The sequence below is a fragment of the Schistocerca serialis genome, chromosome 3, assembly GCF_023864345.2.
Source record: "Schistocerca serialis cubense isolate TAMUIC-IGC-003099 chromosome 3, iqSchSeri2.2, whole genome shotgun sequence".
Taxonomy (NCBI): domain Eukaryota; kingdom Metazoa; phylum Arthropoda; class Insecta; order Orthoptera; family Acrididae; genus Schistocerca; species Schistocerca serialis.
In genome coordinates, this window is record NC_064640.1 from 8,605,825 (window position 1) to 8,618,449 (window position 12,625).

At 40.9% G+C, this 12,625-nt stretch overlaps 1 protein-coding gene across 1 annotated transcript in view; it reads right to left on the reverse strand.

Annotated features, from left to right (window-relative positions):
• The window catches only part of LOC126469663 (organic cation transporter protein-like), a 546,524-nt gene that overhangs the window by 70,599 nt on the left and 463,300 nt on the right, over window positions 1-12,625 (reverse strand). The window contains exons 4-6 of the mRNA XM_050096803.1: window positions 4,548-4,797; window positions 2,338-2,444; window positions 2,095-2,249 (exon numbers count right to left, since the gene is read on the reverse strand). Coding sequence (XP_049952760.1) covers window positions 2,095-2,249; window positions 2,338-2,444; window positions 4,548-4,797 — 512 coding nt within the window. The remainder of the gene's footprint in view (window positions 1-2,094; window positions 2,250-2,337; window positions 2,445-4,547; window positions 4,798-12,625) is intronic.

Here is a 12,625-nt window from a genome sequence, read left to right on the forward strand (position 1 = left end):
AACAATGATTATGTAATAATGGTTAAATTCAAGTTGCTATATTTGTCACTTGTAATTTATGATTGTCATCTGTAATTAATTTTGTCATTCATTCTCTCTCTCTCTCTCTCTCTCTCTCTCTCTCTCTCTCTCTGTGTGTGTGTGTGTGTGTGTGTGTGTGTGTGTGTGTGTGTGTGTGTGTGTGTGTGTGCGCGTTTCTGCCCCTTTCGCAATTTTGACTTGTCCTATATTCAATGTACTGTTTAAATATGTAATGAATCAAATGGACCAATAAATAAATGAATGAATGAACTGAAATTACTATGAAGCTATAATTCCTATAACTTTCAGAATAATCCCATTCTGTTTTCATGTTCTTATATTTTATGCATGGACTGGGCATAAACCTCTTACAGGTTCAAAACAACATATAGTTGGTTATTTCAAGGTTTAATGATATTGAATTGGTTTCAAGCAATTCTATAATAATATATTAAATGTATAAAACAACTGATGTACTGAAACACCACTGATGGCTCACTATGCACAAATACACAAATAACTTCCTCACTAACTCCTCAGAAGTACAAACTGTGACTTGGTAAATATATTAATTGTAATAAGATAGTTAAGAAGTCACTTGCAAATTAAGTGTTCTAAATTTTTTGTGAATACTGGAGAAAGTGAAATCACATTAAATTTGATGTGTGTTCCTATTCCCTTTCTTGCATTATGGCGAAAATTCATCATTTCAACCAACTGTAAAATGTTTTGATTTTAAAGGTTTAATGATGGATATTACTTCTTCTGGTGAAATGAGTGTCACCCCATACCACTGAGGTTTTTTTGGATTTGATGGTCTAAGATTTATGAGGGTATTATTTACTGAATCTGGCACAGTGTATCAACAACATAAGAATATTGCCACACTCCATATCTCTGTTACCAATAAGTTATTTATTCTTAATGTCACCTTCTGCTCATCCTGCCTGGTTCTACTAGTTGCCCCTACACTATATCCTACATTATATTTATTTATTGCTTGATGTGACTATCTTTTTGTAACATTTCCTGAGCTGTCTGTATAACTTTCAATATTTTGCAGTATTGCCTGTAACGAGCACATCAGCTCCTGGTTGATAGATACATAATCTAAAACATTGCAGTTTCCTCAGAAATGTGTGAATGCAAGTCCCATATAACTAAGACTGAACTTTTCCCATACATCTAGTCACAATGAATAAAGGTAAATTCTTCCACGTAAGGTGAATATATTGTATGTTCCTGTGGAGAACAGTGTCCCCAATATCTGTTAATGTTCAGAAAATGTGACAACCGTGTAAAAATTTGCATTTGATAGAATATTACAGTGATGTTATTGGTGGCAAATATGGGATAGACATTATATAATTCAGACATATAAAATAAATATGTATATTTATCATTAATGTCTACTACGATGTAAACATTCCTCCAGTTCATAAATTTGAGCTGTCTCCTAAAATACTCAGTTTTTGGCTTGTCAACTATCCTCCTAATATTATAGGATTTACATCCTGCTCAGTATGAAGGTTCACTATATAGAGACTGTACGTCATGGTGAGATACGTAATGTACAGTATCAAAGTAAATGGCCCATTGTATTTATTTTTTAATGCTGACTTCTTGCTCATAGGACATTCCGAATTTTATACATTTCAGGAAAGGAATTTACATGATCAACATTAAAGAAAAAACTTAAAAATTTAGATGCATTAATAGGTTGAAGAATAGGCTGTCTATTCAGATACAAGTTTGAAATTTTGCAAATAATCCTACATGCTGGATGCTTCAATGGGTATTATTTTTTAGTAATGCAGCAGTGTGGTATTTGATAGTAAAGAGGGAAGGCTAATGATAGTGAGAGGTTTTTATTTTTACATGCTTCCAATTTAAAGCAATTTTTTTAATCATGATGGGCGAGTTGAAAAAATATTAAATTTTAGGCTCAATGCTCATTGTTAATAATCATCATACTGAAGTTAATTTCATTATATGTATACATTAGACATTTGACTTATTTAACAGAAAAGTGTCACATTATAGCTAAGTAGTGCTTCATTTAGAAGTACATACCAAGTATAAAAATAGATGAAAAGTTTCCACCCATAACAAACATGGCTAGGAACTCAAGAACCAAGTATGTCATATAATTATTTGCATATGCTCTTGCAAAACCCAAGATACTTGTAAGGCCCATACCATACATGAAGACTTTCTTTCGGCCAAATCTGTAAAGAAGAAATTTATTATCTGTTAGAAAATTGGCAATTTTTCAAAAAATTCAGTATTTCGAGAGCATTGTCTGGGAACTTGTACCTGTCTGAGATGTAACCAAATACTGGTAGGCCCAACAGATAGCCAAAATTATTGACGGTGCCAACCATTCCAAGTTTCCACAATTCTTCATCACATGTTATATCCCACTGGGAAAAAAATATAATAAAATTAGTTGGCACAGCTGTTATACAATAAGAAACAGTGTTACTTATTTAATTTGAAGACATGTTTTCAATCAGATTAAAGATGATTTTCTACAGTCAGTTTGCAATTCAGTTATAAATTTATATAAGAGTTACAAAAATTCATGTATCCTGAGAAAACTCCTGCCTCTTCCGATGTACCTTGTGGCAATTGTTTATCTTTTGCTGGTGGCTAAACATTCAGATATGTCCAATGGAAATAGTAACAGGTAATGGTTATCTACATATTGTTAAATGGAGGCCTACTTATAATCATCACTGTTGCTTCTCGCAGTAATAACATAATGTAAGCATATTGTGTACCCTCAAAAGTTTCCAAAATTAAGATTCTAAACCGCCAGGAATGAGTGTGTGTCTACATACTAACTCTGATTCGAAATACAGAATGTATCTGCTGGATCTTGCAACTGAGTTTAAATTAGCAGTGGCATTTTTTAACATGAACTGTCTACATAATTCACATTTGAGCAGTTTAAGGTAATTGTTGCTTGGAAACTATGTTCAGATAATGTTTTCATATCATAATTGCACATACTACAACACACAAATACAGTGTAAACCACTGTAAAAGTGTAGCAGAGGAAATATCTTTTTTGTGCCATATGTTAAGGTTTCTTTCTGTTTCATGCCATTATGGACTGCAGGAAGAATGACTGCTTGATGGGATCTGCATGAACCCCATAGGATAGAAACATGGGGCACTGAATACATTTCTGCCTTATAATCAATCTTGTAAGTAGGTTCTTGTAAGATACACAGCATTTTTTTTTTAGTATCTGTCATGAGCACATTCTTTCATGACACAATCAAGTCTGTAAATGCTCCCCAAACATTGTTATTCCAAAATATTTGCACAGCACAATTGACATTAACTCTATCTCACTAATCCAATAGTCAAAGGGTATCATCTGTTTATATTCCATGAAGGATACACTTTACACTCGTCTACACTGAAAACTAGTTGCAAAGCTTAGCTCCAGGCTGGTATTTTGTAAAAACCTAAATTTTCACCAGATGGCAGATCCTCACAGATAACTGCATCATCTGCCAAAAGCCTGAGACTGAAACTAATATTAATGTGCAAAGTCATCTATATTAATATGCAAAGTCATTAATGTATAACAAGAACAGCAGCGGTACTGCTACAGTCTCTTGGGTCTCGCCAGACATTACCTCAGTGTCTGCTGACAACTTTCAGTCACATGTCATGTCAATAGCACATGTTCAGTATCACATGATCAATGTTCTCAATATCCAAACTGATACCCATGTACAGATTATTTTATTTAATGTACATAATACTGTTTTTAATCTGTATATGTTATTGGATTCTACTACAAATAGATGGGAATGATGTATGATGGTAGTTCTGTGGAACAATCCCACTTTCTGTTTTGTAGATGGGTTTAATCTATCCCCTTTCCCAGTGAAACAGAGCATGTCTCTGCTCAAGAGACCTGTGCTAAATTATGCTCAAGAGCAGAACTAATTTACTCACAGATTCTGTACAGGTAGTCAGTCAGTCCCTGAGGTCCTGCTGAGTTTTAGTGGTTTAAGCTACTTTCTAACACCACCAGTACTCCAGAGTGAAATTTTCACTCTGCAGCTGAGTGTGCGCCGATACGAAACTTCCTGGCAGATTAAAACTGTGTGCCGAACCGAGACTCGAACTCCGTCCCGAGTCTTGGTCCGGCACACAGTTTTAATCTGCCAGGAAGCTTCACCACCAGTACTGATTACAGTCAGCCATCTCTGGAGCACTACGGTTACTGAATGATGCAACATTACTCGATTTTCTTTCACGAATAAGCATTTGAACACGGAATTCTACATTTTGGTTTTTGTTTCGTTATTTTCTACCAAGTATTAATTTACGTCTTTTTCCCCTCTCATATTATCACCTGTTTAGTTAGAGGAATATCCACAGAGCAAATCTCTATTTAGATAAATTTCCTAATTACTATTTGATTTACTGTAAGAGGTGAGTGTTATATTAAATTTAATTACTGGACTACAACTGTGACACCAGAAGTATGTTTTTGTTACCTCACTCTGGATGGACGTTTCAAATCCTTCATACACCCATTCATCACACCGCTCCGTGGTGTTGGTGAAGAGCGAGGTAGGGCACGTGCTGTTGAAGATGTCAGCTGCCACAGAACTGTTGCGAATGTAACGTCGGCAGTGTGCAGGCTTCAGCAGGTCTCCACGGGTGTCTACTGGCACTGCGTTCTGCAACCAGTGGGGACTGAAATCTGCCCCCACAGGGCTGCCATCGCAGTCAGGAACGTAACACCTGCAGACGTGTAAACCACTGACTGCATCATCGTACATTAAAATTTTGACTTTTGCTGAAAGCAGAACTCATTTTGATGAAATATAACAGGAAAAAGCTACTTTTTGTATACAGCTATATGTCTACATTAGCAACTAATCACACTGAATTATTAATACATACGTTTTATTGGTCATATTGGCATTGCACACCTTACACACTAGGCTACCTGTGGAGTTCACGAGGAGTCTGACTGGGATGTCCTCTTTACGTTTACTTCCCTGCGATCTTAAGCTACGTGCCGTCAAATTCGTTGTGAACAGTTTCTAAATTTCTTTTCTACTGAAGAGAAAGCCTGCTCAGGTAGGATTAGTAGAACAGAGAGAGAAGGTCTAATGAAGATCAGCACGTACGTGACAGGTTAGTTTCTCAAATGGGAGAGTCTCGCATATATGCTGATCAGTGTCCAGTGGCAGACGCTACAGGAGAGGCATTGCACATCATTGAGAGGTTTACCATTGAAACTGCTAGAGCGAATCCTCCATGTAGAGTGAAGAAACGGGCAACTTCCTCCCACATACATCTCGTAGGATGACGACGACAGACATATCGGAGAAATCAGAAGTCAGTTGGAGGTTTACCAACAGTAAACACACTATCTGATCAGAAGTATCCTAACACCTGTATGTAATGCATAATTGACCCTTAGATGTCACGAGATGTGGACTCACCAGTATAAGAGCAGGTGGGGAGTATCGTGTAGTCGGAAGAGAAGCAGGAACATCAGAAGGGGTCGACCAGGATAGCGCATTGACTGCTCAGTGAACGTCACCTGAGTAACAAATTCGTTAGGGGCATTTCAAGCCTTCTGAAGCAGCCAATGCCGACAACCACAGCTAAACCGAGGCCTCTTATACTGACTGACAGGGACCGCTGAGGGCGGCTGTCAAAAATCACATACATTCAGAGGAAAGAATTACTCATGAGTTCCACAGTGCTACCAGCGTTCCAGTTATTACACTGACTGTACAAAGCGAGTTAAAAGAATGGGGTTTAATTGTCGAGCAGAACCTCATAAGCCACACATTTCTTACGGCAATGCTAAGCAACACTTGAGGTAATGTAAAGACTGGATGACTGGAAACGGGTGATATGGCGCGACGAATCAACACTACACTTCGTGGAAATCCGATGGGAGTGTTTGAGTTTGGCGGATGCCTAGAGAATGTTCCGTGCCATCATGTGTAGTGCCAATTGTGAAGAACAGATGGGATGGTGTAATGGTATGGGGATGATTTTCGTTGTTAAGGTGTGATCCCCTTGTTGTGCTTAACAAAACACTAAGTGCAGAAGGGTACGAACACGTTTTACAGCCTTATGTAGTGCATACAGCAAATGATAACGCACCCTATCATAAAGCAGATCTGTGAGGCAATGATTTGTGGACAATAACATTCCTGAAATGGACTGACATGCCCAGAGTGCCGACCTGAACCCAATGGAACACCTTTGAAATGAGTTCAATCATCGACCTCAGCGTCCAACATCATTACCTTCTCTGGTTTCAGCTCTTGTGGAAAAATGGTCTGCCATGTCTGCACTGCCATTCAAACACCTCATGAAACTGGGATTTAGATGTTTTTAAAGTATAGGAAAACAACTGTTTTCTTAAAATGGTGCATTTCTCAGTTAGTTATAATGGAAGCGTGGAATAATCCCATCGGACGATACTGTGGAGCTTTGTTGTGTGTATCAAAGTGGTGACTATTTAAAGGCCTGTCTTTTTATTCCAATGAAATGAAGACACGGAACTGGAATCTACGAGGAATATGGAGCACAATGATGACACAAAATGTTGCTGAGGTCAACATCAGGAAGTCTCACTGAAACATCCTCGCCATGCAAGCGCGCACATACCTGAGGACTAGGGAAAGGAAGATACGTAGTGTAGTCAGGAATTTTACTTTAAAGAAAGTGATTTAAAAGTCCATATTACCCAGGTTTTTAACAGGGTCGGAAGTGGAAAGTTTTTATGGCTACTTGCAGGTCATTATTCGTCTTCAAAAATATTAAAAATACTCCAAACCCCCCCTGGTCTAGAATCTCCCGACAGACTATCGTATGGGCACCCTCGTCCATCATGACATTCAAGACATAGGTATTCCACATGTAACGTAACTGCATTTACTCAATATTATTAAACATAGACAATGTTAATACTGGTCTTCTGTGACACTGGGCCTTTATCCCAGGCATGTTTCAGTGCTCGTCGCTTCGTCTCCTTCTGCAGGAGACATCTACAGAGGTCATAACGTCTGATTAGCTCATTTTCAAATGTAACCTAGGTTTAGCTTGTCGAAACAAGCCTTAGGACAAAAATTAACTAACTCCGCATTTTCAGTCTAGCTGTGAAGTGGTGAGCACTTTAACTTGCCGTGGACCACGGCCTGTACCCATAAATCAGTGTTGTCAAGGATATTAATGCCGGCCTCACAGTCTGCATAGTATGATCAATACTGATCTTGTAAACAACTTTTATATGTGTGATCAGGCTATAGGAATATTCCCAGAATGAGAATTTTTCCCTCTGCAGCGGAGTGTGCGCTGATATGAAACTTCCTGGCAGATTAAAACTGTGTGCCCGACCGAGACTCGAACTCGGGACCTTTGCCTTTCGCGGTCAAGTGCTCTACCAACTGAGCTACCGAAGCACGACTCACGCCCGGTACTCACAGCTTTACTTCTGCCAGTACCTCGTCTCCTACCTTCCAAACTTTACAGAAGCTCTCCTGCGAACCTTGCAGAACTAGCACTCCTGAAAGAAAGGATATTGCGGAGACATGGCTTAGCCACAGCCTGGGGGATGTTGCCAGAATTATAGGCCTAATCATGAAGGACATGGAAGAGAGGCAGTGCGGAACACAAGTTGGTAGCATACAGCATACACGCATTGTTGTTCCATCTGCACATAGAGTTGCCCGGCTCCGCAGCTATGTCACGAACGCATGCCTGTTCTGTGACGCTTGATTCCCAGGCAGCAGTTAAAATAGCGGAAGGAATTTTCATCGTCAGTATTTTCTCGGCAGGCGAAGATTTGCGTTGGTCAAGAGGAGTAGGCCATGCGCTGGCGCCGTGTTTCACCCCGTCCATTCTCTCTTCACCACACAACTCAAACATCACATCACACGACTCCGAATACACATGTTACAGCCGCCTACACTCAACAGATAGGCCTACACTTAAAGACAAGAATCTACTAAGCAAAGGTGCGATTGATCGCGCAGGAAAAAACTCTTCCTGATTGGGCGGCTGAAGTTAACCCTCGGAGTGTCCCAGCCAACAATGCCAAACAATAAGAAGTAAAGTGAAGAGGAGAAATTTGGAAAATAGATTAAAGATCAGAGAGAAGAAATAAAAGTTTGAAGGTCTGTCGATAATTGTGTCACACTATCAGAGACAGCAAAGGGCTCTGTCAGTGCAACGTAGACGAATAAAATCAGGCGATGCTGAGGGAAATGAGAAAATGAAAGTAGCATACATTAGATGACAAGACAATGGAAGCTCTTGAAACGTGATGCTACAAAAGAATGCTGAAGATTCGATGGGTACATCTGATAAGAGGTGAAAAGGGAAGGACTAGATCAGACACATCTACATCCACATCTACATTTATACTCCGCAAGCCACCCAACGGTGTGTGGCGGAGGGCACTTTACGTGCCACGGTCATTACCTCCCTTTTCTGTTCCAGTCAGGTGTGGTTCGCGGGAAGAACGACTGTCTGAAAGCCTCCGTACGCGCTCGAATCTCTCTAATTTTACATTCGTGATCTCCTCGGGAGGTATAAGTAGGGGGAAGCAATATATTCGATACCTCATCCAGAAACGCACCCTCTTGAAACCTGACGAGCAAGCTACACCGCGATGCAGAGCGCCTCTCTTGAAGAGTCTGCCACTTGAGTTTATTAAACATCTCCGTAACGCTATCACGGTTACCAAATAGCCCTGTGACGAAACGCGCGGCTCTTCTTTGGATCTTCTCTATCTCCTCCGTCAACCCGATCTGGTACGGATCCCACACTGATGAGCAATACTCGAGTATAGGTCGAACGAGTGTTTTGTAAGCCACCTCCTTTGTTGATGGACTACATTTTCTAAGGACTCTCCCAATGAATCTCAACCTGGCACCCGCCTTACCAACAATTAATTTTATATGATCATTCCACTTCAAATCGTTCCGCATGGATACTCCCAGATATTTTACAGAAGTAACTGCTACCAGTGTTTGTTCCGCTATCATATAATCATACAATAAAGGATCCTTCTTCCTATCCGGAGGCATCAAGAAATAGTGAACATGGTAATAGGGAAAAGAGTGGGAGCTAAAAATTTTAGACTTAGATCAGGGTCTGGATACAGTAAGCAGGTTCAAATGGATGTAGGTTGCAGTAAGACTCGTAGATGATATATTACCTTGGAGAGCTGTATCAAAACTGTCTCTTTACTGGAGAACAGCAATAACAGCTCGTACAAAGACATAAAAGCATTTATCGTTTCCGCTCCCCCATCTGTGATCAGAAGGGGAAGGAACTTTAATCCTTGGTATAATATGAAGTCTCTGCTACTTACCACTTCACAAACATGAGTATTAAAAATGATTCAATCGTTTCCAAGTTGTTACATGTACAAATTTGACTGGTACATGGACACAACCGTAAACTCACCATGCTGCATTTCGCACTCAACAAATGTTCCATGAGTGGCCCTCTGGTCACATAAAACGAGGTGGTGCACTGGTTAGCACACTGAACTCGCATTCGGGAGGACGATGGTTCAAACCCGCGTCCAGCCATCCAGATTTAGGTTTTCCGTGATTTCCCTAAATCGCTCCATGCAAATGACAGGATGTTTGCTTTTAAAGGGCGCGGCCGATTTCCTCGCCCATCCTTGAAATAATTCGATCTTGTGCCCCGTCTCTAATGACCTCTATGTCGACGAGACGTTAAACCCAATTTTTCCTTTCTTCCTTACCTCTGGTCACACGACACATATCCAAGCGATAGTCAAGTTACGTAGCAACATCCTGTCAATGGTGATGACAGCATCACTGATACGTTCTCTGATCCGGGCGAAGTGGCCATGCGGTCCTAGGCGCTACGGTCTGGAGCCGCGCGACCACTACGGTCGCAGGTTCGAATCCTGCCTCGGGCATGGATGTGTGTGATGTCCTTAAGTTAGTTAGGTTTAAGTAGTTCTAAGTTCTGGGGGACTGATGACCTCAGCAGTTGAGTCCCATAGTGCTCAGAGCCATCTGAACCATTTTTTTTCTTCTGAACACACACTGCGCTTCTGTACAGAAACAATTCGTATACAGTATTTCAACACACAACAATTCTTTTCTTGATTTGTCGTCATTCTGGCAAGGCACCGCATTCATAACGCTAACTGGTGAACACAATGCGAACTCATTGAGAATACGGTTTTGTTCACGTGTCAGTCATATATATGAATCATTTATAGAAGCCCTGTATAATAAAAGTGCATACAGATCTAGATATCAATGTTCTTGAATTGACCAAAAAGCCAAATTATGGTCGCCGGAGCTATTTGAATACACAAGTAATTTCTTGTAGCATCGACGAGAGCACACTGTTTCACTACACTTCATTTCATTTCACAGGTAATTTCTTGCAGCATCGACGACAGCACACTGTTTCACTACACTTCGTTTCACAACAGTTTGAGTATCGGGCACAAAAAGGACAGTGATTTAAATTATTGTAACGCCAGTTCAAATTAAAGCACCAGAAACTGTAGAAGTACTTTATGGAATGTGCACTGCAATAGCAGTAGAATCCTGTGTTGACTCTCGTGGAAAATTTATTCAAACACAGTCTGATTAAAGTTACTTGACAGTTGACACTTCACATGTTGGAGGTGCTTCCTCCAATCAGAGGCGTTCAGCGTCGCTCCTGAACTGTTCGTCGTCGTCAAACTGCCACAGCAAATGGTCAATTAACTTCCAATTACGTGCCTGGTTTTCTTTCTTTCTTTTTTTTTTTTCTCCTCTTCCTTGTTGCGTCTGGATCCCGAATCTTGAGACCGGCCCTTTTACCTCGCATTTTATCACACACACACACACACACACACACACACACAAAATACGCACATTTCGTCCACACCACTAGCCAAAGACTACTGGATTCTTCCGCACAAGACACACGATTCGCCTTCAAATATTCAATCGTCATTGCAGAGATCGGCCTACAGTAGGTAAACTTCATACGACATAGCGTAAAACCTAATTTTTTGAAGGCAGAAAATTATCGTTGCAACTGGTTCTCTAGATAAATAAATATATTAGCAGAATGCGAAGGTCTTCCGTAGCGTGGTGGTGACGTCACAGTTCACGATGCCGGATGCCGCGGTGTTCGAATAACGCCAGGCGATAACATTTTTTCTTTTTTTTTTTTAAATCTTTACGAAAATGGCTTATTATATTCAGTTAGGTAGTTTTAATCTATGTTTTACTTTTAATCTTTTGTTACACCATTTTCGTCATCTTGACTTTTTTTTATTTGCTCTTATTTTTCTTCCCATCATTTTTTTCCTATGGAATCTGCTTGTGTCGCCTGTAACCTGTACACAACTTCCAACGAGGACAGCTCATCGGTCGGTATCGCGTAGCTAAAGCGAGAAGTTAAAATTCGCTTTTAGCACCGAAACTAAACTTTTTGTGTCTTGACTTTGCTCTTACAGGCCAGCTGTGAGCAAAGCGAGCATCTGCCGCAGGTTGCTGACCGCCGCTTTCTTGGATACATTGCACATCAAGAGGTTGTGGTTACGTTAGGACACAATTGTAAAGGCAGGGCTCTCAAACGCGTTGTCCGCCGCAGTTCAGTTTAAAAAATGGTTCAAATGGCTCTGAGCACTATGGGACTTAACTGCTGTGGTGATCAGTCCCCTAGAACTTAGAACTACTTAAACCTAACCAACCTAAGGACATCACAAACACTCATGCCCGAGGCAGGATTCGAACCTGCGACCGCCCGCATCTCGTGGTCGTGCGGTAGCGTTCTCGCTTCCCACGCCCGGGTTCGATTCCCAGCGTGGTCAGGGATTTTCTCTGCCTCGTGATGGCTGGGTGTTGTGTGCTGTCCTTAGGTTAGTTAGGTTTAAGTAGTTCTAAGTTCTAGGGGACTGATGACCATAGATGTTAAGTCCCATAGTGCTCAGAGCCATTTGAACCATTTTTTTTTAACCTGCGACCGCAGCGGTCACGCGGTTCCAGAGTGTAGCGCCTAGAGCCGCTCGGCCACTTCGGCCGGCCGCGGTTCAGTCATTGGTCTTCTAAAATCAGCTGTGGACAGAGCATCTTGCGTTTGCGCCTTACCTGACGGCAGCAGCTTCAAACATTGTTTCGTGTTAAATGGACAGCATTTCAGCACTTGGGGAGTGACCCGCCGTGCTTAACCAAGTGGTAGCTGAAGAAGCAACACTGTAGGGCTATGTAACAGACCTCAACTATCAAGTAATTTTAAACACACTATACAAATAAGTGGAGTAAATACCATCTGCTGCTTACTGTCTTCATTTGCACGAGAACCGTTCTAATCTTATCCCAATTGTTTAAGTCATAGGAGACTAGATGACGAAGGGCATAAACATTGCTGCCGTAGTATTAACAATGTTCTAAATATATTAGGTCCGCAGCTCGTTGTCTCGCTTCCCGAGCACGGGGTCCCAGGTTCGATTCCCGGCGGGGTCCGGGATTTTCACCTGTACTGAAATGACTGGCTGTTTTGTCGTCTTCTTCTTCTTCTTCTTCTTCTTCTTCTTCTTCATCATCAT